Source organism: Coregonus lavaretus (genome assembly GCF_964263955.1).
Source record: "Coregonus lavaretus genome assembly, chromosome: 9".
NCBI classification, from domain to species: Eukaryota; Metazoa; Chordata; class Actinopteri; order Salmoniformes; family Salmonidae; genus Coregonus; species Coregonus lavaretus.
The window spans coordinates 15286737-15313454 of NC_139996.1; the positions used below are offsets into that span (position 1 = coordinate 15286737).

Consider the following 26718-nt stretch of genomic DNA (forward strand, 5'->3'; position numbering starts at 1 on the left):
CCTCAGATTAGGCCAAAGATCAGGTGGCAAGGGATAATCTATCAGGGTTGAGAAAGTCAGTTATTAGTCTGGGATTAAATGGCCAGCATGCACAGGTTCTCTACAGGTATACTAGTGTGGCAGAGTGTAGGTTTTGTAGGTGCAACAGAATGGGTGCAACATGAATTCACTTGGCCTGTACATGGGATGACATGTTAGAGAATATATTGTTGTTGAATTATATTCATTATAACATATGGTTGTTTTAGAGACAAAAGGCAGAAGAAACACACCGGGATGATGATGTTTTCTGCAGGTTCTCTCATGGTTGATGAAATAAGTTTCCTTACTCTTGTTCCCGTCTTCTGTTCTGAGTTAACTTGCTTGTCCTCTAAAGCAGCTTATTAGTAGTGTGGTGTTGAACGTTATGCTCTGCAACATGCTATTCTATTTATTTCCTTTAAACATCTCTTTAACAGTCAAAGTCAGGTTTTGCCTAACAATGTGGTAGCCGCTTCATATATCTTGATTTACGTAAAAAGATCAAATCAGCACAGCTACTTTAATCACAGGCTCAAGCACTGGCAACTGTTATCTTGAAGCAGCATGTGGAGAGCGTTTATTGACCAGGCCAAAACACAACAACACAATCGCTGCCAGCAAGAGCCAAAGTCAAAGCTCCCCACAAGATCTCACATGACATGACATTGTAAATTAGGGGTCGGCAACAGCCGAGTGATTTTCTACGGCCCCCCAAAGTTTTTAGTAATATACAGTATACTGTATATATTTTTTAAAGAGATATGTGATCGTGTGTCAATGTAATCAAGGTATGAAATTATTGTTATTTTGAAGTGCAATCTCTTTTTGGGCTTAGTTGTGGTCAATTTGTAGTGTACAAAGTATTATAATTTTTTCTGTCCCACCAACCATTCGCCCCGACAAAAATCGCCCCGCGGCTGAATCTAGTTGCCTTCCCCTGTTGTAAATGCTACTTCATGTGCATTTAAATGAGTTCAACAATGACTATTATAATCAACATGACTAGATTAACCTTCAATAGTTTTATGTTCCATTACAGCATATCTGACATTCTGACTGTGTCTGACCTCGAGGTACCATACTAACAAATCTGGTTTATTCATATTATGGAATGCTCACCTCAGCAGGTGCAACTGAGTTACTGAGCTGTTTTCCTGCTCTTTGCCTTTGTCTCAGGATGTTTCACTGGGTGGTGAAGGTGGTTCCTCAGCCCCCTGACGCCCCTGGTTCTCTGGGAGAGGAGACGGCCAATCCCGCACCTGCAGCACCAGTAAGACCACACTAATCATGCCTGCTCACAGATCATCTCACCTGTATATCTGAAAACCTCACATGATATTACCAAAGAGATGTTAAAGATGCCACAATGTTTTTTCTTTATGACTTTTGTCCATTTCACATTATCTGATTGTCTCTCTTCATCTTTCTCTCCCAAAGAGAAAAGTGTCTAAAGATGAAGTCAAAAAAGAAGGTCATGCTCCTGTTCTACAAACAGTGTATCATAGATTTGTAACACAATGAAATAACTGTCAATAAGTGTGTTTTATAATTGCTTATGCAATTTGTTGAGCCTCTTCTTCACTTCTGTTTTATGTAAATATATCTCAACAGTCAAGGCAAAACCAGCCAAACAGAAAGAAGATGATATTTCAGAGGACAACAGGTATGTGTGTTAAGATGGACCTGTGAGCTGGTTGGTCTGCTTGCATACAGTATTCAACCCATGATGATGATGAAGGTGATGATGATTTTATTGATGTCATTTTTCTCTCTCTCTTCTCTCTCTCTCTCAGTATTCAGAGTGGAGTGATTACCTGGCTCTCCAATGGATTCACCATTGCTCTTCCTCAACCAACAGGCACCCCTAAACTCAGCAGATCCAACTCTGTATCCAGGGTGAGAGGCAGACAACACTATCTCTATCAAAGCCTGTGATTTCATCAATGGATTTTTTGGGGGGCTGTATAAAGGGTTACAGTTTTTCTCGATTGCTAAGACACATTTCTTGAAACCTTCACCCATTTTCTCAAAACTTTAAACACAAAACCAAATCTTCAAACTACATTCACAAAACCCCTGACTCTTCTGGCAAAATCAAGCAATCGCCTCAAAACCATTTAATCTGTGCTCAAAATCAAACAATGCTTTCAGATCATACACACAGCCAGTCAATATATAAACACTACAGAGCGTTCATTAGACACTACATCATTAGACACTGTCCCTTGCCAGGCAACGGGGGAAAAACCCTCTGGTGTGCCGGATCCAGCCTTGACAACACTCCACACCTATGTCACCACAGGCCAATTCCATTGCCTGTAAGAGATTTTCCCTGGTATATGGGTTTCGGTCATAGACCTTCCACCGCCACGCAGAGAAAAACTATTCTATTGGGTTGAGGAAAGGGCTGTATGGTGGAAGGCAAACATTTATGAATCGCTGGTTGATGTTGAACCACTCGCGTATCCGGACACCATGGTGAAAGCTGACATTGTCCCAAACCACGACATAGACAGGATGCACTGCCTGCTGATGATCCTGCTGCTCACGCTCAAACAAAACATCCCGAAGACCACCCAGAAATGTAAGAAGATGTTCAGTGTTATATGGCCCCAAGGTTGCATGACGGTGGAGAACCCCACGATTACTTATGGCTGCACAAAGGGTGACATTGCCACCACGCTGGCAAGGGACTATACAATGGCACGTTGGCCAATTATGTTCCTGCCTCTCCTTCTCCTTTTCACCAGATTGAACCCTGCTTCATCTACAAAAATGTATTCATGGGGCCTTTCCATGGAATCCAATTCAAACACTCTCTATATATAAAAATAGATAAATAAGTAGTTTAGTAAGTGATATAGAAAGACAGACTTCTGCAATAGTGCATTTGTATGCACTCCTGATTTACATACACTACAATATAGTGCAGTTTACAGTAACAGTAGGCTAGTAGCATAGCATTGTACTGTAAGCATCAGCGCTGAAAGTGTCTGAATGTACACTTACTTGCACATACTGAAATCGTAGCTCTTTGACCCTTTCTGAGTTGCGCTCAAAGTGTACTCTGTACACTTGCTTCATGCGTACCCTGTTGCGCTGGAGGACACGGTCAATGGTAGCAAGGCTGACACTGTTGATTCCTTCAAAGTTTACATTGTGTTCAACAACTCTGTGCTGTATTTCACGCAGTCAGATGGCATTGTTTTGAAGGACCATATCAACAATGAAAGCCTCTTGCTGTTGGGAGAACATAGCAGGCCTTCCACCCTCATGTGGTAGTCTTGCAATTCTACAAAAAGGGACAATGTACTTACAAATGTATACATACAGTAAAAATAGTAATGGACATTACTTCTATACGTAAAATATTGTATGGTAAGAAAATTGTTCTTTTTTTCACCAGTCCCCGTTCTATTGACAAAGTGATGTACTGAATCAAATGTATACAGTAAACTTTCAATGACCAAAAGAAAAAGAAACAATTACCTGTTCTCTTCTCTGAATGTCCTGATTATGGTGGCCACAGAGAATCTGCTCAAATTGGGTTGTACTCTTTGTCCTGCTTCCCTCATTGTCATTCCATGAACAACAACATGGTCTATCACAGTTGCTTGAATTTCTTCTGAAATTACTGTTCTTGGTCTTGCTCTTCCTCGTCCTCGTACTATTCCTCCTTGTCCACCACCTCTTACATGTACTCTTCCTCCTCTGCCTCTCAGATTGTTTCCATCCATTGTTGGTATCAACATTCAACGCACCTGTGCCACCTGTGCACTCTGAACTGGCTTATATTCTGTACAATTGGTTTGATCACATCATTAGAAACAAGTGTGAACAATTTGGAGTCGTTGTGTGTAAACGATGACAACTGTGTTGTAGTTGTGTTTAACTTTTGCTGCCTGTGTTTACCATTTTGTAACACAAGTGCATCACAGTGCGAAATGTGTTTTAGTGAGTGAGAATGTGTTTTGCAAAAAGAGTGATTGATTCGACAAATGGGTTTAGGCCACTGAGCATTTGGTTCAGAGAATGGGGTTTAGTGTTTTAGCAATTCAGAAAAACTGTAATGTGTGATTCTTTCACTCTCTCCCTCCACTTTCTGCTTCCATCCATCAGTCACTGCAGGAGGACGAAAGGTATGAAGGGAGAACTTCATCCAAGTGTTGATTTGGTTTATTTTGTTGAAGTTGTTTCTTGTATATTACTTCAAGGTATGTTGAAATGTGGAAATATATCAAACAAAATGAAAAAAGGTTGACAGTTCTATAAATTGACTGAAGATTCCTCTTTCCAACAGGAATGGGGTGATTAAGTGGATTGCAGATGGACTGAGCAAAGTGGTGCCCCAGCCAGATGAAAAGTACAGAGAGGATATTCCAGAGAAGGAGGAGGATGATGAAACAGAGGTGAGATGACACCATCATATCGTTGTAGCTTTGTTTTCAGAAGAGCACATGGTGCTCAATTATTAAAAATAATTGGTTCTTAGATTAAAAAGAGATTCTAAAAATCATGTTTGTCAGGTTGCCTCATAGGGCTTTTAAACAATATAATAACTTTAAAAGTGCTCCAGTTTCATTAAAACATGATTACTACATTCCTAGGAATTATTCTACATTAAATCCTTACCTCCCCATAATAACTCAATTTTCTCACTTAAAATCCCTTTGTAAAATAATTCTGCTCCCTGCTTGATGAATAACCGGAGATGGTCTATAATGTTAGACATTTAAATAACTAGCTTAATCAAAGAAAATTGTTCACAGGGCTTTCAGAGAGCTACAAATGAGAGAGGTTTATAAACTAATAATCTGTGACAATATCAAGGGTGTTAAGACAGTATAGATTTCATCTCATCATTATCTCATCAGTAACGGTTAGATATAATTCTTTATTTTACAGTAGGCCAACTGTTAGTTTTAAAAGCATTGAGCGGTTATGGCTTCCCAGCCTCTCCCCAGGTCCGCCTACCGTAGTTTAAATTGTATTCTAGTTCAGATTTCGGACATCAGCAGGGTGGTGCTGATTAGACAAAGTCCAGGTAAAGAAAGTCCAGTTGTCTAACAAGAATACCATTGTGCCTGAGTAAATTTTTCTAATACCGGTCATTCGTTTTTTTCTCTTTATGTTCTTCTATCTACTTAAGACGCATGAGGAGTATATCGCAGAGCCATGTGTAAGTACAGCTAAGTAACGGGCTGTATCTGGGCCGAACACCCACCCACCCCCTGAGTAGTCTGAGTAGTCTTATAAACACCTGCAATCAATCCAGAATAGTATTTGCTCTAAAGCTTCACATTTCATCAAACACTTATTTGAATTAAAGGATAGAATAAAATGTTGAAATCAAGGACAAATTATTTCAATGATTGATGAAATTTACTCTTTATCTTACAGACATGTGCAATAGGATACATACAGTGCCTTCGGAAAGTATTCAAACCCCTTGACTTTTTCCACATTTTGTTGGGTTACAGCCTTATTCTAAAATTGATTAAATAATTTTTTTCCCTCATCAATCTACACACAATACCCCATAATGACAAAGCAAAAACAGGTTTTTAAACATTTTTGCTAATTTATTAACCTCTACGGGATCGGTGTCCCGAATACTGTACGGTTGAGCTAACGTGCGCTAATGTGATTAGCATGACTGTTGTAAGCAACAGCAAACTTTCCAGGACATAGACATGTCTTATATGGGCAGAAAGCTTAAATTATTGTTAATCTAACTGCACTGTCCAATTTACAGTAGCTATTACAGTGAAGAAACACCATGCTATTGTTTGAGGAGAGTGCACAACAACAAAAAATGTATCACGGCAACTGGTTTGATACATTCACTCCTGAAGGTAAAAAATGTACTTACATTCAGTAATCTTGCTCTGATTTGTCATCCTAAGGGTCCCATAGTTTTGTTTGATAAAATCAATTTTTATATTCAAAAGTAGGAACTGGGTTCTACAGTTTGAACCCCTGCGGTCTCTGGCTCCACACCCACCCCGCCCGGCCATCTAGATGTGTGAAAGTTAGTGTATAAGCTAATGATCCATCATGTATGACATTCCTGGGAGTGTGTAAACTTATATTTTGTATTACCATATAATTTTTGTATGTTCTCTATAGTTATGTACTTGAAAATGTATCAATTGACCAATTCGGTACATTTGGGCAGAATTGATACAAAATAGTCCAGTATTGCAATGCTTCACTGGATCAATCTGAAACGTTGCACACACACTGCTGCCATCTAGTGGCCAAAATCTAAATTGCGCCTAAACTGCAATATTATATTGTGGCCTTTCTCATGCATTTGATCAGGTTCAAGTCTGCGCTCTGGCTGGCCCACTCAAGGACATTCAGAGACTTGTCCCGAAGCCACTCCTACGTTGTCTTGGCTGTGTGCTTAGGGTCGTTGTTATTTTGGAAGGTGAACCTTCGCCCCAGTCTGAGGTCCTGAGACTTATCCTCTGCAGCAGAGGTAACGCTGGGTCTTCCATTCCTGTGGCGGTCCTCATTAGAGCCAGTTTCATCATAGCGCTTGATGGTTTTTGCGACTGCACTTGAAGAAACTTTCGAAGTTCTTGACATTTTCCGTATTGACTGACCTTCATGTCTTAAAGTAATGATGGACTGTCGTTTCTCTTTGCTTATTTGAGCTGTTCTTGCCATAATATGGACTTGGTCTTTTACCAAATAGGGCTATCTTCTGTATACCCCCCCTACCTTGTCACAACACAACTGATTGTCTCATACGCATTAAGAAGGAAATAAATTCCACAAATTAACTTTTAAGAAGGCACACCTGTTAATTGAAATGCATTCTAGGTGACTACCTCATGAAGCTGGTTGAGAGAATGCCAAGAGTGTGCAAAGCTGTCATCAAGGCAAAGGGTGGCTATTTGAAGAATCTCAAATATAAAATATTGTTTGATTTGTTTAACACTTCCTTGGTTTCTACATAATTACATATGTGTTATTTCATAGTTTTGATGTCTTCACTATTATTCTACAATATAGAAAATAGTACAACTAAAGAAAAACCCTGGAATGAGTAGGTGTGTCCAAACTTTTGACTGTTACTGTATGTAAAGACAACATTACATTAAGAATAGTCTGATGGGTGACAATATTAGCCTATCACTTGTGAATGATGCCCAGCTTAAGGCAAGAAACAGTGCATACCGTTTTTTTGCAACTTTTTCAAATCATAGTCGCACACCTAGCCTAGCCCATAGGCCTATCTATATGTTTTGATAAGGTTTGTATCACAACTAAAGTGGCCAAATAACTTCTTAAAATTAAGTACATTAATCCTCTTTATAACCGGTGTAGAGCCTTCATGACATACATAGGCTGCACGTGAGTTTCAAGTTTGGGGAAGATAATTTTCACCATAAAAATGCACCTTTATAATAAAGATTTACATGCATAATCGCATTTGCCGTCACTTTCGAGAACAGTGTTTTCCCGCTAATTGATTGTATTTTGGAACATTCTCGCTTATATCCTACTGCCGTGTGTGCATTTCTGCGCTTAAAATGTGAAAAAATGGCTTAATAGTTTATCAACATTTTAAGATAAACGATCAGCCTAATTGCTTTTAAACGTTTTTTTGATGCGAGTGGTTGTATTAATTTGGGATCTATCGCATCCCACAACTGTACGAGAGTATGGTTGGAATATTTATTTATTGCACAGTAGGACATGTTGACCAATAGAATAGGTAAACTTTTGTACAATGGGGAATAGTAGATTGACATAGGCTAGTGCTTTTGCTATTCGTTAGGCCTACTCATCTTGTTGGCTGACGAAAAGTAGGCTAAATGTGGACAGTTTTAAGATTTTCAATATGCGCCTCGGAATTCAATGAGGGACGCGCGGAGTTGCGTCCCGGGTGTGTCGGTCTTCATTCACTTGTAGCCTACTTCTTAGCCGAAATGCCTGTGAGAAGGACCTGATCACGTGACAGGCATTGGCTACACCTGAGAGAGCTATGTGAGTGAGAGGTGCTTCAGAGCATGGCAGCCGGGAGAAGGGAATTATAATTAGCCTATTATATTCCGCCCAAGGGCACAATGGCTACTTTGGCCGCAAAAGGCATGGACTTTTTAGGGGGCATTATGGCCACACAAGGGGGATGCTGCCGGGAAATTCGAGGCCTGGTGAGATTATTTTCAAATGCTTGTCAAATTGTGAATGAGACTGATGAATTGTGTGCAGCTTGTGACTTTTTTCAAATCATCATTAGAGTACCATCATGCAGCCTTAGAATGTATTAAAAATCATAACAAATAGCACAACTCTAAATTAAGCATAAAGGATCAGTTTCTTTGTTATTTAACCGCTCAACACAGAATAGCTGCATGTGCACACTTCCTTTGAAGTAATTTGGAGAAAATACTCTTTCTATTTTATTAAGCTATGTTCAATTGTATGCTTCATACTATAAAATAATAAAAAAGAATGCCACGGAATTCTAAGCAAATCTTGTCTGCTAAATGAACTAGTGTAGCCCACAGCCATATGGCATAGCCATATCAGGGCCTAACATAAGGACAACTCAGAGTATGTGTAACAGTTTTGCTTCCGTCCCTCTCCTCGCCCCTACCTGGGCTTGAACCAGGGACCCTCTGCACACATCGACAACAGTCACCCTCGAAGCACCGTTACCCGTCGCTCCACAAAAGCTGCGGCCCTTGCAGAGCAAGGGAAACAACTACTTCAAGGTTTCAAAGCGAGTGACGTCACCGATTGAAATGCTACTAGCGCGCACCGCTAACTAGCTAGCCATTTCACACCGGTTACATGTGCTATTCTGTTCTTCTGAAATAGACTACATTTTCTTCATATCATGTTTCTTTAGACCTAATTGATTTATTGTGATGGTGTAGGCTATATTAAATTGATTTATTAGACTTTTTTAAATGTAAATGTTCCAAAGGTCTGCATCAGTGGCTTGTAGGCTATGCGTGGAAGCCAGGAGATGGCAAACGTGTTTATGCTAATTAACGTTCAATTACTGTGAGACCGGCAGTTATTCGCTTGACAATCACCTGCTGACAAAATGTCATGACCGCCACAGCCCTAGTTGCACCCCATCCTTTTGCCCTCTGAACAGCCTCAATTCGTCGGGGCATGCTCTACAAGGTGTCGAAAGCATTCCACAGGGATGCTTGCCCATATTGACTCCAATGCTTCCCACAGTTGTCAAGTTGGCTGGATGTCCTTTGGGTGGTGGACCATTCTTGATACACACGGGAAACTGTAGAGCGTGAAAAACCCAGCAGTGTTGCAGTTCTTGACACAAACCGGTGCGCCTGGCACCTACTACCATACCCTGTTCAAAGGCACTTAAATATGTTGTCTTGCCCATTTACCCTCTGAATGGCACACATACACAATCCATGTCTCAATTGTCTCAAGGCTTAAAACTCCTTCTTTAACCTGTCTCCTCCCCTTCATCTACACTGATTGAAGTGGATTTATCAAGTGACATCAATAATTTATCATAGCTTTCACCTGGATTCACCTGGTCAGTCATGTCATGGAAAGAACAGGTGTTTTCTATGTTTTGTATACTCAGTGTACGTTTGATGATTTGGGTTTGAAAACATTATTCTGAAAACTTTAACAGCATTGTTTTGTACATTATTGTAAATTGTTGTTAAGCAATATTCAAATAATCCAGATCCGGTGAAGTTGTCCTGTCCCCTTAGCAGAAAAACACCCCCAAAGCATAATGTTTCCACCTCCATGTTTGACGGTGGGGATGGTGTTCTTGGGGTCATAGGCAGCATTCCTCCTCCTCCAAACACGGCGAGTTGAGTTCATGCCAAAGAGCTACATTTTGGACTCATCTGACCACAACACTTTCACCCAGTTCTCCTCTGAATCATTCAGATGTTAATTGGCAAACTTCAGACAGGCCTGTATATGTGCTTTCTTGAGCAGGGGGACCTTGCGGGCGCTGCAGGATTTCAGTCCTTCACGGCGTAGTGTGTTACCAATTGTTTTCTTGGTGACTATGGTCCCGGCTGCCTTGAGATCATTGACAAGATCCTCCCGTGTAGTTCTGGGCTGATTCCTCACCGTTCTCATGATCATTGCAACTCCACGAGGTGAGATCTTGCATGGAGCCCCAGGCTGAGGGAGATCGACAGTTCTTTTGTGTTTCTTCCATTTGCGAATAATCGCACCTACTGTTGTCACCTTCACACCAAGCTGCTTGGCGATGGTCTTGTAGCCCATTCCAGCCTTGTGTAGGTCTACAATATTGTCCCTGACTTCCTTGGAGAGCTCTTTGGTCTTGGCCATGGTGGAGAGTTTGGAATCTGATTGATTGATTGCTTCTGTGGACAGGTGTCTTTTATACAGGTAACAAACTGAGATTAGTAGCACTCCCTTTAAGAGTGTGCTCCTAATCTCAACTCGTTACCTGTATAAAAGACACCTGGGAGCCAGAAATCTTTCTGATTGAGAGGGGGTCAAATACTTATTTCCCTCATTAAAATGCAAATCTATTTATAACATTTTTGACATGCGTTTTTCTGGATTTTTTTTGTTGCTATTCTGTCTGTCACTGTTCAAATAAACCTACCATTAAAATTATAGACTGATCATTTCTTTGTCAGTGGGCAAACGTACAAAATCAGCAGGGGATCAAATACTTTTTTCCCTCACTGTAGTTACAGTTCAAATTGTAAATTGTTTAACAATTATATAAATAGATTCATAATTCCTTTAAAACAGCACCCTTTCATAACCAAATAGCCCATTTAAAAATAAATGTATGATTGGACAGCAGAGGAGCATTTTAAACTATTGTAATGTAATAACACAACATAAAATGATCAAAACAACTATATGGGAAATATTTCATATAACCATTGTAAAAACAAAAGTTTGTGATACTGAGTCAATCACATTCTGTTGCTGTAATTCAAATGCTGACTTCTCTTTTTCAGGTTTATAACATGAAAGATGTGCCAGGTATGTGTTTAAATTTGTCACACAGCAATCCCATTTTTGTGTACTGGTATGTCACAAATGTTATAACTGCTTTGACTCACTATTGACTGTACATTTATTTGATGTGGTCACTGATTGATTGGTCTATTTTCATTCTAGACGCAGAGCCCCTCCCACATATACCTGTGGTGGAGATATTTTCAGAATATGAGGAAGAGGATCAGGTACCACAGTTCCCCCCCAAGTGAGTCACACAGAGCCCCCCCCCCCCCCCCCCCCCCGCACTCCTCTTCCACCTGGACAGACACATATACACAGCCAAATTCACCTTCAGTAACTTCCCTTTCATCCCATCATGCTGACAAAATTTGTCTTAATCCTAATCCCCCCCCCCCCCTTTCTCGCTCTCTCTACCCCCCCTCTCTTTATTCCTCTCTATCTGTTTTCTCCCCATCTGTCTTGCATTGCAGTGTGGTTAACTGGATTAAGAATGCTATTCCTCAGCCTGTGATGCTCCCTGCAGGTTACGTAGAGGCGCTGAGTAACGCCCAACAGGCCCAGAGTAAGAGGTCATCTCTTGACAAAGGTAGAAGCAGAGTTTAAATGTTCAAGGCGGGTTACCTCGACATAGATTAAGCCTAGTCCTGGAGTAAGAAACATACTCAATGGAGGATTTCCATTGAAATAACTTTCTAGTCCCGGACTAGTCTTAATCTGTGTCCAGGAAACCGGCCCTGATAATATACATTTGCTAGCTATGTGTGTATGCTAATGTTGTACGCCTGTCTTCTCATTTTCTCTCAGTTCTCTCACCACCTCCTGAGTCCTTCAAAGGAGACGAGGTATCACAGAACTCTAAGTAAGTTTCACCAACAGAGGGCACTATGCTACACCCGTCAGAATGTAGGCTCAGCTGTCTGTCTGTCTGTATGTTTCTGTGTTCCTTTTGGCCCTTTATTAAGGTGTTTCTCTATGTGTCCCACAGTGTCGTGGGCTGGTTCGTGACGGGCCTCGGCCTCAAAATGCCACAGCCTGTTGCGAGATCCAGAGATGATGTTGAAGTTGTGCCGAATGGTAAGTTACATTTATTTTAGTTTGTTTTTCACATTTTCTTACCTTCAAACCGGGGCCTCATTCTCAGTTCAAAATACAAGGAGATCTTAAATCACACAATGGACTCACTACAGAGTTGATTCACTTTGTGAATGACAGTTAGACCCATCAGCAAATTTTACAAATTCAGGGTAATTTAGATGTTATGCCATGCAGTAAGCATAGGCTTGGGACCTACTATTTCTATTTTATTTTTGACTATTTCTTCTATATTCCATAAAGTGTTAAGTCACAGAAGAGACTGTAACCCTTTCCTTCTGTTGGTCCGTTTTAGACAGACCCTAACTCAGTCTATCTTCTCCTTCTGTTTCAGGGGGGGAGCGCTGAGAGCCCCTTAAACAAAAGGAGGAACAGTGAGAGAGACTGAGAGACTGAGAGTGAGCGCAAAGAGATAGAGACAGAGGCAGAGAGACAGACAGACTTACCGACATAGATGATTGTAGACATTTATACAGATCCACTGAGCAACCTGGCAGCTGTGAGACATTGCGTTTAACTCACCTTACTCTTTATGGAATGCAGATATTTTTGTTTGATTTTAATTGTGTATAGTCAATGTATATCAGCTCATTAAAATGAACTGTTTGTCAGTTAATATCAGTTGTTCAACTCTTGTCGATATGTAGCAAGAAATGGGTCTTATCTTCATTGTAGTAATCTTTGAAGTAATTTGGATGCATTAAGAGATTAAATATATTAGAAAATACATACAGACACAGAGCTATCAGGCAACATTGTGACTCATAGTTTTTGTACATTAAATATACCATTTTTAAACTACCATTTTGAAGGTAAAGATTATTGCTGCACTAAAAAAGCGAACACAAAAACAACTTAAACCTACATGTTTTCCCTTGTGACATATTCTCATCGCCTTGAACTATGAATGTGGCCTAAGGTTGTAATGATGTTTATTTTCATCTGATTGAATTTACTTGAATGAAATCCACAAAAGAGGATTTGACAAACAGAGTCAAGGCGGTCAAGATATTACAAATGAGTTGATAAATTATGACATCATGCCTAAAATGTATGCCTGACAGTATAATAACATGTTGTGAAATATTATAAAAAGAATAAAGATATCATCTGAAATATTTTGTGTTGTGTTAAGAGATTGATTGATGATATGAAATTCATACAAAACATTTTGCATATAGTATTCATTTAAGCATATTGCTTATAATTTAAAAATAAAATAAGAGTGTCATATTTTAATTGTGTATTTCAAAGATTTTCTTCTCAAATAAAATGCTACACATCAAACACAATTGATTGTTCACATTACCATGTTGACTCTGGGTGTCTTATCAAATCAAATCAAATGTTATTTGTCACATACACGTGTTTAGCAGATGTTATTGCGGGTGTAGTGAAATGCTTGTGCTTCTAGCTCCGACAGTGCAGTAATATCTAACAAGTAATATCTAACAATTTCACAACATATACCCAATACACACAAATCTAAGTAAGGAATGGAATTTAAGAATATATACATATATGGACAAGCAATGACAGAGCGGCATGGACTAAGATACAGTAGAATATTATAGAATACAGTATATACATATGAGATGAGTAATGCAAGATATGTAAACATTGTAACAGTCCAGACTGTGACATACTGTATGACTGCTTGTCCCAAAGCCTCTAAAACACCCAAAGTAGTGGACCTGGTTCTGGAGGAAGTAGTAGAAGCAGACATGAAGGATCTGATTCAGGAGGTTCCAACACAGATGACACAGCCAACAGAGATGGCTCAGGCACAGCCGGCACAGCAAAAACAGCCATTGAAACCAGATGAGCCTGAACCGACTCTTCCAAATGTGCCAGAGTCAACAACCCCATCGCTGGAGGATGCTGAGACTCAGACGGGCAGGTGGATACCATTCATAGAGAGCATCAAGAGAGAGGCTGAGGGCGTAGCTATGGCTACCATGGAGGAACGGTAAGGAAGGAGTCAGACAAGTCAAATATCTCAAAGTAATTTATGTAGAATATCACAGCAGCTTACACACAGTCACTATTTTACACATTGTCTGGTTATGGTGATCCAACAGAAGTTGCATATCTTCTCATAGGGTTAACCATAATTATTTTCCCCTTCAGTCTAAGGGAGTAAGTTAAATTAGAAATAAAGTTAGCTAAATAAAGTTAGCTAAATATAACATACTAGTAATATCCCAGCAACGTACTCATCTCTGCAGGATGACCCAGGACCGCGTGGATTTGGTGCGAATGGCGGAGGAGGTGGCCAGACACACAGCTGAGACGGCCATCAGGCAGATGCAAGATGCCCAATCAATCAAACTGTCCATTCACAGCCAGGAAGCCATTCTGGAGGAAGATGAAGACCCAGAGTAAGTTTTCACTCAGGCTTAACCTCCTCATAGTCCTCTGCCTACTCCAGAACAAATGCATAGGCTAGCTCCAACCACCTGCCCTAAACTTTTATAGCATTTTAAATGTAGCATTTATTGGGGTCATGGTTTAAGAGACAACTGGCCATAAACATGTGAAGTCCCTATGCCTGTACATGTGTGGGAGGGGAGGTAAGGCTGTGGGTGTCTCATCTGTGTCCCTGTCATGCCCTGAACAGGTTACACATGCTACAGGAGGAGGAGAGTGAGGTGGAGCACACTAATAATAAGATGACAGAGTAAGATTAACCCACTCATAGACTCTTAGAAAAAAAAGGTGCTACCTAGAACCTAAAAGGGTTATTCCGCTGTCCTCATAGGAGAACCCTTTGAAGAACCCTTTTCACAGAGAGTTCTATATCGAACCCAAAAGGGTTCTACCTGGAACCAACAAGGGTTCTCCTATGGGGAAAGCCGAAGAACCCTTTTGAAACCCTTTTTTCTAAGAGTTAAAATAAGATGGTGTAATTAACCGAAACATAGAGGGGAACATGCCCATAGAAGTTCTCCCTTCTAAAATTCACTAGCTGCCTCAATGCTTCGCAGAGTTGAAAAAACAGTATACAGTGGGGAGAACAAGTATTTGATACACTGCCGATTTTGCAGGTTTTCCTACTTACAAAGCATGTAGAGGTCTGTAATTTTTATCATAGGTACACTTCAACTGTGAGAGACGGAATCTAAAACAAAAATCCAGAAAATCACATTGTATGATTTTTAAGTAATTAATTTGCATTTTATTGCATGACATAAGTATTTGATACATCAGAAAAGCAGAACTTAATATTTGGTACAGAAACCTTTGTTTGCAATTACAGAGATCATATGTTTCCTGTAGGTCTTGACCAGGTTTGCGCACACTGCAGCAGGGATTTTGGCCCACTCCTCCATACAGACCTTCTCCAGATCCTTCAGGTTTCGGGGCTGTCGCTGGGCAATACGGACTTTCAGCTCCCTCCAAAGATTTTCTATTGGGTTCAGGTCTGGAGACTGGCTAGGTCACTCCAGGACCCTGAGATGCTTCTTACGGAGCCACTACTTAGTTGCCCTGGCTGTGTGTTTCGGGTCGTTGTCATGCTGGAAGACCCAGCCACGACCCATCTTCAATGCTCTTACTGAGGGAAGGAGGTTGTTGGCCAAGATCTCGCGATACATGGCCCCATCCATCCTCCCCTCAATACGGTGCAGTCGTCCTGTCCCCTTTGCAGAAAAGCATCCCCAAAGAATGATGTGTCCACCTCCATGCTTCACGGTTGGGATGGTGTTCTTGGGGTTGTACTCATCCTTCTTCTTCCTCCAAACACGGCGAGTGGAGTTTAGACCAAAAAGCTCTATTTTTATCTCATCAGACCACATGACCTTCTCCCATTCCTCCTCTGGATCATCCAGATGGTCATTGGCAAACTTCAGATGGGCCTGGACATGCGCTAGCTTGAGCACGGGGACCTTGCGTGCGCTGCAGGATTTTAATTCATGACGGCGTAGTGTGTTACTAATGGTTTTCTTTGAGACTGTGGTCCCAGCTCTCTTCAGGTCATTGACCAGGTCCTGCCGTGTAGTTCTGGGCTGATCCCTCACCTTCCTCATGATCATTGATGCCCCACGAGGTGAGATCTTGCATGGAGCCCCAGACCAAGGGTGATTGACCGTCATCTTGAACTTCTTCCATTTTCTAATAATTGCACCAACAGTTGTTGCCTTCTCACCAAGCTGCTTGCCTATTGTCCTGTAGCCCATCCCAGCCTTGTGCAGGTCTACAATTTTATCCCTGATGTCCTTACACAGCTCTCTGGTCTTGGCCATTGTGGAGAGGTTGGAGTCTGTTTGATTGAGTGTGTGGACAAGTGTCTTTTATACAGGTAACGGGTTCAAACAGGTGCAGTTAATACAGGTAATGAGTGGAGAACAGGAGGGCTTCTTAAAGAAAAACTAACAGGTCTGTGAGAGCCGGAATTCTTACTGGTTGGTAGGTGATCAAATACTTATGTCATGTAATAAAATGCTAATTAATTACAGTGGGGGAAAAAAGTATTTAGTCAGCCACCAATTGTGCAAGTTCTCCCACTTAAAAAGATGAGAGAGGCCTGTAATTTTCCTCATAGGTACACGTCAACTATGACAGCCAAAATGAGAAAAAAATATCCAGAAAATCATATTGTAGGATTTTTTATGAATTTATTTGCAAATTATGGTGGAAAATAAGTATTTGTTATATACCCTTTGTTGGCAATGACACAGGTCAAACGTTTTCTGTAAGTCTTCACAAGGTTTTCACACACTGTTGCTGGTATTTTGGCCCATTCCTCCATGCAGATCTCTTCTAGAGCAGTGATGTTTTGGGGCTGTCGCTGGGCAACACGGACTTTCAACTCCCTCCAAAGGTTTTCTATGGGGTTGAGATCTGGAGACTGGCTAGGCCACTCCAGGACCTTGAAATGCTTCTTACGAAGCCACTCCTTCGTTGCCCGGGCGGTGTGTTTGGGATCATTGTCATGCTGAAAGACCCAGCCACATTTCATCTTCAATGCCCTTGCTGATGGAAGGAGGTTTCACTCAAAATCTCACGATACATGGCCCCATTCATTCTTTCCTTTACACGGATCAGTCGTCCTGGTCCCTTTGCAGAAAAACAGCCCCAAAGCATGATGTTTCCACCCCCATGCTTCACAGTAGGTATGGTGTTCTTTGGATGCAACTCAGCATTCTTTGTCCTCCAAACACGACGAGTTGAGTTTTTACCAAAAAGTTATATTTTGGTTTCATCTGACCATATGACATTCTCCCAGTCCTCTTCTGGATCATCCAAATGCACTCTAGCAAACTTCAGACGGGCCTGGACATGTACTGGCTTAAGCAGGGGGACACGTCTGGCACTGCAGGATTTGAGTCCCTGGCAGCGTAGTGTGTTACTGATGGTAGGCTTTGTTACTTTGGTCCCAGCTCTCTGCAGGTCATACTAGGTCCCCCCGTGTGGTTCTGGGATTTTTGCTCACCGTTCTTGTGATCATTTTGACCCCACGGGGTGAGATCTTGCGTGGAGCCCCAGATCGAGGGAGATTATCAGTGGTCTTGTATGTCTGCCATTTCCTAATAATTGCTCCCACAGTTGATTTCTTCAAACCAAGCTGCTTACCTATTGCAGATTCAGTCTTCCCAGCCTGGTGCAGGTCTACAATTTTGTTTCTGGTGTCCTTTGACAGCTCTTTGGTCTTGGCCATAGTGGAGTTTGGAGTGTGACTGTTTGAGGTTGTGGACAGGTGTCTTTTATACTGATAACAAGTTCAAACAGGTGCCATTAATACAGGTAACGAGTGGAGGACAGAGGAGCCTCTTAAAGAAGAAGTTACAGGTCTGTGAGAGCCAGAAATCTTGCTTGTTTGTAGGTGACCAAATACTTATTTTCCACCATAATTTGCAAATAAATTCATTAAAAATCCTACAATGTGATTTTCTGGATTTTTTTCCTCAATTTGTCTGTCATAGTTGACGTGTACCTATGATGAACATTACAGGCCTCTCTCATCTTTTTAAGTGGGAGAACTTGCACAATTGGTGGCTGACTAAATACTTTTTTTCCCCACTGTACTTAAAAATCATACAATGTGATTTTCTGGATTTTTGTTTTAGATTCCGTCTCTCACAGTTGAAGTGTACCTATGATAAAAATTACAGACCTCTACATGCTTTGTAAGTAGGAAAACCTGCAAAATCGGCAGTGTATCAAATACTTGTTCTCCCCGCTGTATGTGTTTGCGCTGTCGATTGGTAACTTGTTACACCAATGTAAAGTATTTTCCACTGCAGAACCTGAAAGTTAGTTGTTTAGGTTCCCAATACCATAACCCACTGCAAGCTAGCCGATAGTCAAGAAATCATGTAATCACATTCACATCAAGCATTTCATGTCCAGTCTCGTTCCAAATCTCTCATGGATGCTCATTACTGATTCCCGCTGCTTTGGCATCATTTTACCACAGAGTTTCTAAATCCAGAGGCGCAACATCGCAAGGCTTTTGGGAACGCTTGCGAAACAGACCAAGCAGACCAGGGGTTTGAGAAGTTAATGAGAGAAGTGAAAAATTCTTCCTTAGTTGTTACAAAAATATAAACACAACATATAAAGTGTTGGGTCCCATGTTTCATGAGCTGAAATAAAAGATCCCAGAAATTTTCCATACGCACAAAAAGCTTATTTCTCTCAAATTTGGTGCACACATTTTTTCACATCCCTGTTAGTGAGCATTTCTCCTTTGCCAAGATAATCCATCCACCTGACAGGTGTGGCATATCAAGAAGCAAATTAAACAGCATGATCATTACACAGGTGCACCTTGTGCTGGGGACAATAAACGGCCACTCTAAAATGTGCAGTTTTGTCACGCAACTCAATGCCACAGATGTCCCATAACACGCCTCCAACGTCGTTTTAGAGAATTTGGCAGTACATTCAACAGGTCTCACAACCGCAGACCACGTGTAACTACGCCAGCCCAGGACCACCACATGCTGGTTGGATGCTGAGGAGTATTTTTGTCTGTAATAAAGCCCTTTTGTGGGGAAAAACTCATTCTGATTGGCTGGGCCTGGTTGCCCAGTGGGTGGGCCTGGCTCATGGCTGCGCCCCTGCCCAGTCATATGAAATCCATAGATTAGGGCCTAATGAATTTATTTCAATTGACTGATTTCCTTTTATGAACTGTAACTCAGTAAAATCTTAGAAATTGTTGCATGTTGCATTTACATTTTTGTTCAGTGGTTTGAGCCAATATCTTAAGTAGTTGAACATGTTAGTACTCCAACCTTGTGAAAGCAACAAACTGACACGTTTAACTTTTCGTCAAAAACAACTTTATATCGAAGGAGTGCCTTTGATTTGACAGCCTGCACATGTGTGTCACGGTTTCGGCCGAGGCTGCTCCTCTTCCTTGTTCGGGCAGGCTTCGGCGGTCGTCGTCTCCGGAGTACTAGCTGCCACCGTTCTATGTTTCATGTTCGTTTGGTTTTGTCTCTTTGTAACACCTGTCCCTTGTTTGTGTTTGATTATGTTCCCTATTTAGTTTCGTTTGTTTGGGTCAGGTGTTATGCGTGATTGTTTATTGTCAGCCTGCCTCAGAGGAGTTTGTATCTCTCGTTGTTGTTTTTTCGAGAGTTCGCACTGCGTGCGCTTTTCTTGTTTATACGCACTGTGTTTGTGCGTAATTGTTTGCGCCACCCGGTTGGGTTGGCGACTCATTGTTCATGTGTTGGACATTACTAAAGACTGTTGAAGTCATCCTGGTTCCTGCGCTTGATTCCTTTCACTCATCCACACACAGCACTCTGACAGAATCACGCATCATTCCATGGAATCAGCAGGAGCGACCGCGCCAACAGCAGGTATGGAGGAACGTCTTCGTGGGCAGGAGGATCGGATTAACCAGGTCTGTCATGCCCTGGAGGGGGTGATGAACACTCTCCACCGATGGGAAACCAGCGGGGTACCCACGACCCCACCTACCGAACCATTCCCATCGGTCAGTCCTCCTGTCCCATCTCCGGAACCCAGTGGGATTCGGCTCTCGCTCCCGAGGGCGTACGACGGCTCCACTGCCGGGTGTCAAGGGTTCCTGCTGCAAGTGGAGCTCTACCTCGCCACCGTACACCCGGCGCCCTCGGGACACGAGAGCGTCTCAGCCCTCATCTCCTGTCTCACCGGCAAGGCGTTGGAGTGGGCCAACGCTGAATGGAGGAGAATGGACGCCGCTACCACTACCTATGCGGAGTTCTCCCGCCGCTTCCGTGCTGTGTTTGACCATCCACCAGAGGGGAAGCCGGCGGGGGAGCGTCTGTTCTACCTCCGACAGGGGATGAGGAGCGCCCAGGACTTTGCCTTGGAATTCCGGACTCTAGCGGCCGATGCAGGGTGGAATGAGCGGGCCCATATAGACCACTTCCGTTGCAGCCTCCGGGAGGACGTCCAGCGAGAGTTGGCGTGCAGGGACACATCGTTGACCTTTGACCAACTTGTCGACATGGCCATTCGGCTGGATACCCTGCTCGCCACCCGTGGACGTCCCGGGTGGGGTTCGCCCATTCCACTCTCCAGCACCTCCGAGCCGAGCCCTATGGAGCTCGGGGGTGCTGGCGCTAGAGAACGGAGGAGTAGGAACCCGAAGGGGGCCGTTCCCTGCACTAACTGTGGCCGTGGAGGGCACACCGCGGCTAGGTGTTGGGGAGGGTCCCCCGGTGGAGGAGAAGGCAGGTCACGCATTGGGGGGTCCCCCCAGGTGAGTAGGCGCCCTACTTACCCAGAGCTTTCTGTCGTGCACCTAACCTTGCCTGTTTGTTTTCCACAGGTTGCACCTCGTTCCCAGCATAAGGCGCTGGTAGATTCAGGCGCAGCTGGGAATTTTGTAGATCGCCAGTTTTGTATAGAGTTAGGGATTCCCCTACTTCCAGTTGATAAGCCTTTCCCTGTTCATGCCCTAGATAGCCGTCCGTTAGGGTCTGGGTTGATTAGGGAGGTCACAGCGCCCCTTCAAATGATGGCGCAGGAGGGTCATGAGGAGACGATTCAGCTCTATCTGATTGACTCTCCTGCGTATCCGGTAGTGCTGGGCCTTCCCTGGTTGATGACCCATGACCCTACTATTATGTGGCGAGAGAAAGCTCTTAAAGGGTGGTCTGCCCAGTGTGAGGGGCGGTGTCTGGGTGTTTCCATAGGGGCGACCTCGGTGGAAAGTCCGAATCTAATGACAGCACTGCATATTCCCCCCGAGTATGAGGATTTGAAACTGGTGTTTAGTAAGACTAGGGCGGCGCAGCTGCCGCCTCATAGACGGGGGGATTGTGCGATAGATCTCCAGTCAGGAGCAGCTCTCCCGCGGAGCCATGTGTATCCCTTGTCTCAAGAGGAGAGGAAGGCAATGGAGACGTACATTGCTGAGTCTCTGAGACAGGGATACATACGGGCCTCCACTTCACCCGCTTCCTCGAGTTTCTTTTTTGTGAAGAAAAAGGATGGAGGTCTGCGCCCGTGTATTGATTACCGCGGTCTCAATCAGATTACGGTGAAGTACAGCTATCCACTTCCTCTGATTGCGACTATGACGGAGTCACTGCACGGTGCGCAGTTCTTTACAAAATTGGATCTCAGGAGCGCATATAACTTGGTGCGCATTAGAGAGGGCGATGAATGGAAGACAGCGTTTAGCACGACTTCCGGACACTACGAGTATCTAGTCATGCCATATGGGTTAATGAATGCTCCCTCAGTCTTCCAATCCTTCGTCGATGAGATTTTCCGGGACATGCAGGGACAGGGAGTAGTCGTGTACATCGACGACATTCTGGTGTACAGTCCTACCCGAGCAGAGCATGTAGCCCTGGTGCGCCGAGTATTGAGGAGGCTGTTGGAGCATGACCTATATGTCAAGGCAGAGAAATGTCTGTTTTTTCAGAAGTCGGTCTCCTTTCTGGGTTACCAGTTGTCTGCGTCAGGGGTGAAGATGGTGGTAGACCGGGTGTCAGCTGTGCGTAATTGGCAGACCCCAACCACTGTGAAGGAGGTGCAACAGTTCTTGGGTTTTGCGAATTATTACCGGAGGTTTATCCGGGGTTTTGGACAGGTGGCAGCTCCCATAACGTCTCTGTTAAAGGGGGGTCCGGTGCGCTTGCGGTGGTCAGCTGAGGCGGACAGGGCTTTTGGGAGACTGAAGGACCTGTTTACCTCGGCGCCGGTGTTGGCGCATCCGGATCCCTCTTTACCGTTCCAGGTAGAGGTGGACGCGTCAGAGGCCGGTATAGGGGCCGTTCTTTCCCAACGTTCTGGCACTCCACCTAAACTCCGTCCCTGTGCGTTTTATTCTAAAAAGCTCAGTCCGGCGGAGCGGAATTATGACGTAGGAGACAGGGAGCTGTTAGCCGTGGTACAGGCCCTAAAGGTGTGGCGGCATTGGCTCGAGGGGGCTCAACACCCTTTCCTCATTCTAACTGACCATCGTAACCTGGAGTACATCCGGGCAGCTAGGAGACTGAATCCTCGCCAGGCCCGCTGGACTATGTTTCTAGCCCGGTTTGTGTTTAAAATCACATACATCCCTGGGTCCCAGAACGGGAAGGCAGATGCTCTGTCTCGGCGGTATGACGCGGAGGAGAGGTCCGTTGAGCCCACGCCCATACTACCAGAGTCTTGTCTGGTTGCACCGGTGGTGTGGGAGGTTGATGGCGAGATCGAGCGGGCGTTACGCACCGACCCAAGTCCTCCACAGTGTCCAGTGGGTCGGACGTACGTTCCGCTCGAGGTACGCGATCGCCTCATTTGTTGGGCTCATACGTCCCCCTCCTCTGGCCATCCGGGTATCGGCCGGACAGTGCACTGCCTTAGCACGAAGTACTGGTGGCCAACGTTAGCTAGGGATGTGAGGATTTATGTCTCCTCCTGTTCGGTGTGTGCCCAGTGTAAGGCGCCCAGACATTTGCCCAGGGGTAAGCTACAACCCCTGCCTATTCCACAACGACCCTGGTCCCACCTCTCGGTGGATTTTGTTACCGACCTTCCCCCCTCACAGGGGAATACTACCATCCTGGTCGTTGTGGATCGGTTCTCGAAGGCCTGTCGTCTCCTTCCCATGCCGGGTCTACCCACTGCCCTACAGACCGCTGAGGCTCTGTTTACCCATGTCTTCCGGCATTACGGGGTACCCGAGGATATAGTGTCTGACCGAGGCCCCCAGTTCACCTCCAGAGTGTGGAGAGCGTTTATGGAACGGTTGGGGGTTTCGGTAAGCCTTACCTCGGGTTACCACCCGGAGAGTAATGGGCAGGTTGAACGTGTTAACCAGGAGGTGGGTAGGTTTCTGAGGTCTTATTGCCAGGGCCGGCCGGAGGAGTGGGCGAGATACGTTCCGTGGGCCGAAATGGCACAGAACTCTCTCCGCCACTCCTCCACCCAACTAACCCCTTTCCAGTGTGTGTTAGGGTACCAGCCGGTTCTGGCACCTTGGCACGAGAGCCAGATCGAGGCCCCTGCGGTGGATGAATGGGTACGGCGCTCGGAGGAAACATGGAACGCTGCCCACGTACATCTGCAGCGGGCCATCCGTCGGCAGAAAACGAGCGCCGATCTCCACCGCAGTGAGGGGCCTGTGTACGCACCTGGAGATCGAGTCTGGCTCTCGACCAGAAACCTGCCCCTCCGCCTGCCCTGCCGGAAGCTGGGTCGGCGGTTTGTGGGGCCATTCAAAGTCCTGAGGAGGTTGAACGAGGTGTGTTACAGGTTAGAACTGCCTATTGACTATAGGAATATTAACCCCTCGTTCCATGTGTCTCTCCTCAGGCCGGTGGTAGCTGGTCCACTCCAGGAGTATGAGATAGAGGAGACTCCTCCGCCCCGTTGGACATCGAGGGGGCTCCGGCGTACACCGTGAGGTCCATCCTTGATTCGAGACGCCGGATGGGGGGTCTTCAATATCTCGTGGAGTGGGAGGGGTACGGCCCGGAGGAGCGGTGCTGGGTGCCAAGGAGGGACATATTGGACCAGTCCCTGCTGACCGAGTTCCATCGGGGTCATCCTGCGCGCCCTGCTCCGCGTCGTCCGAGTCGTCCCCGAGCCCCGGGTCGGCGCACGGCTGGAGCCGCGCGTCAAGGGGGGGGTACTGTCACGGTTTCGGCCGAGGCTGCTCCTCTTCCTTGTTCGGGCAGGCTTCGGCGGTCGTCGTCTCCGGAGTACTAGCTGCCACCGTTCTATGTTTCATGTTCGTTTGGTTTTGTCTCTTTGTAACACCTGTCCCTTGTTTGTGTTTGATTATGTTCCCTATTTAGTTTCGTTTGTTTGGGTCAGGTGTTATGCGTGATTGTTTATTGTCAGCCTGCCTCAGAGGAGTTTGTATCTCTCGTTGTTGTTTTTTCGAGAGTTCGCACTGCGTGCGCTTTTCTTGTTTATACGCACTGTGTTTGTGCGTAATTGTTTGCGCCACCCGGTTGGGTTGGCGACTCATTGTTCATGTGTTGGACATTACTAAAGACTGTTGAAGTCATCCTGGTTCCTGCGCTTGATTCCTTTCACTCATCCACACACAGCACTCTGACAATGTGCAGTTCAGCGCGAGACGACTGTTAGACCTTTACCCTCATGAGCATAGCTACGGGAAGTAGGGGTGCTGCAGCAACCCCTGATAAATCACCCCCCCCAAAAAATCTTTTTTTTTTTATATATATATTCTTTCTTTTTTTTTGGGGGGGGGGGTTTACCAAATTAGTGCACTGGGCCTTTTTTACTCCTGTATGAGCAGAGAAAAATACTCATCAGCAGCTCAGGCTGCTTCAAGATGTCCACTATCATCCCTGTATCCAAGAAAGGGAAAGTAACTGAACTGAATGACTACCGACCCGTAGCATTCACTTCCGTCATCAAGAATTGCTTCAAGATGCTATTCAAAGACTACATCACCTCCTCCCTCCCCGACACACTCAACCCTCCTATTCGTCTACCGCTCTCTAAGCTCACCACAAAGCTTACAGCCCTGGGACTGAACTCCTCCCTATGCAACTGGGTCCTGGACTTCCTGACGGGCTGTCCCCAGGTGGTGAAGGTAGGCAACATTACCTCCTCCACACCGATCCTCAACACGGGGGCTCCACAAGGGTGCATCCTCAGTCCCCTCCTGTACTCTCTGTATACCCATGACTGCGTGGCCTCAAACAGTTCCAACTCCATCATCAAGTTCGCTGACGACACGACAGACGGTCTACAGGGATGAGGTAGGCACGCTGACGGTGTGGTGCCAGGTAAACAACCTCTCCCTCAAATGTCAGCAAAACAAAGGAGCTGATTGTGGACTTCAGGAGGAACCAGGCTGGGCACGACCCCATCCTCATCAACAGGGCTGCCATGGAGACGGTCAAAAGCTTCAAGTTCCTTGGTGTACACATTTCCGAGGAGCTGAAATGGTCAAACCACACGAACACCGTGGTGAAGAAGGCACGACAGCGACTCTTTAGCCTCAGGAGGCTGAAGAAATGTGGCCTGTCCCCGATTGGCCCTCACAGTTTTCTACAGGAGCACCATCGAGAGCATACTGTCGGGCTGCATCACAGCATGGTACAGCAACTCCACTGCCGATGACCGCAAGGCACTACAGAGGGTGGTACGCTCAGCCGAACACACCATTGGGTGCACACTGCCTGCCCTGCAGGACAACTACAACACCAGGTGCCGCAAGAAGGCCAAGAAGATCATCAGGGACCTCAGCCACCCAGCATGTTCTCCCCGCTTCCATCATTTAGACGGGGCACGCTGAATAGCCACCACTACTCCTAACCCCCCACGCACCCACCCCCTCCTGCTGCTCCCCATGGACATTTTTTTTTTTATGTCCCCCCTCCTCAATGGACAATTACCCTCCCACACCCCAATGGACATTTATATTTAGAATTGTCACAGTTGTAAATATGTATATATTATTATTATTACAGTTTTTTATTTCTTGTTTCATTCCCACCTGCACTGTTGGAGCTCGGAGCTTAAGTATTTCACTGTACACTGCAACTACATCTGCGAACCTGTGCATTTGACAAAGTACAAATCTAATCTAAAAATCTGATGTAATCATAACAACTTCATCGCTTCCCCTGGTAACCGCTGGTCCTCTCTCGACGGTTGCCTAGTAACTGAGCGCGCCTCCTGTTTTTCGCTTCGACGCGGGTAAATAATGGCGCAGGTTTGGGCTCCAGTGAATCCATTGAGGTAGACGATTCTCTCTCTATTTCAAAACTTTTAAACCCAGCAAAACATTCGTTGACTTGACAACAGATTCGTTAATGTCGCAAAGATGAGTCTTGTGAGGGAAACTATTACCGAATGTACTCGAAATCTCTTGAGTGTCCAAGTGAGTAGCCTCAAGCCTGCCTTGTCCATATTGCATGCAAATTGTTTTTGACCTAGCGTAGGCTATCAGAAGTAACACTTTGAATAGACCTGTTGCTAACTAAATGTCTGAAAATATATTTTGTTTATTTTTAACTTTGCAATTATTTATTCTAGTAAATGTTCTTGATTGGCTACTGAACTGGTTGCTAGGTTAATTACATAATGCACGGTATTAGTAGGATTGGCAAGTGACCTTATGTTGAAGTGACCTTATGTTGTTGATCTACCTATGTAATAGTGTCAGGCAGTTATAGGGGGGAGGCATTGGGATCATCAGGGAGC

At 44.5% G+C, this 26718-nt stretch overlaps 1 protein-coding gene across 1 annotated transcript in view; it reads left to right on the plus strand.

Moving 5' to 3' along the window:
• Nucleotides 1–1198: 1198 nt before the first annotated feature.
• Nucleotides 1199–26718, plus strand: part of LOC311134873 (uncharacterized protein) — a gene marked incomplete at both ends in the record, with an annotated part of 51704 nt that continues 26184 nt past the window's right edge. The window contains 11 exons of the mRNA XM_084168644.1: nucleotides 1199–1291; nucleotides 4141–4160; nucleotides 4322–4430; nucleotides 10992–11016; nucleotides 11155–11239; nucleotides 11466–11581; nucleotides 11800–11854; nucleotides 11981–12069; nucleotides 13756–14056; nucleotides 14316–14468; nucleotides 14708–14767. Coding sequence (XP_084024770.1) covers nucleotides 1199–1291; nucleotides 4141–4160; nucleotides 4322–4430; nucleotides 10992–11016; nucleotides 11155–11239; nucleotides 11466–11581; nucleotides 11800–11854; nucleotides 11981–12069; nucleotides 13756–14056; nucleotides 14316–14468; nucleotides 14708–14767 — 1106 coding nt within the window. The remainder of the gene's footprint in view (nucleotides 1292–4140; nucleotides 4161–4321; nucleotides 4431–10991; nucleotides 11017–11154; nucleotides 11240–11465; nucleotides 11582–11799; nucleotides 11855–11980; nucleotides 12070–13755; nucleotides 14057–14315; nucleotides 14469–14707; nucleotides 14768–26718) is intronic.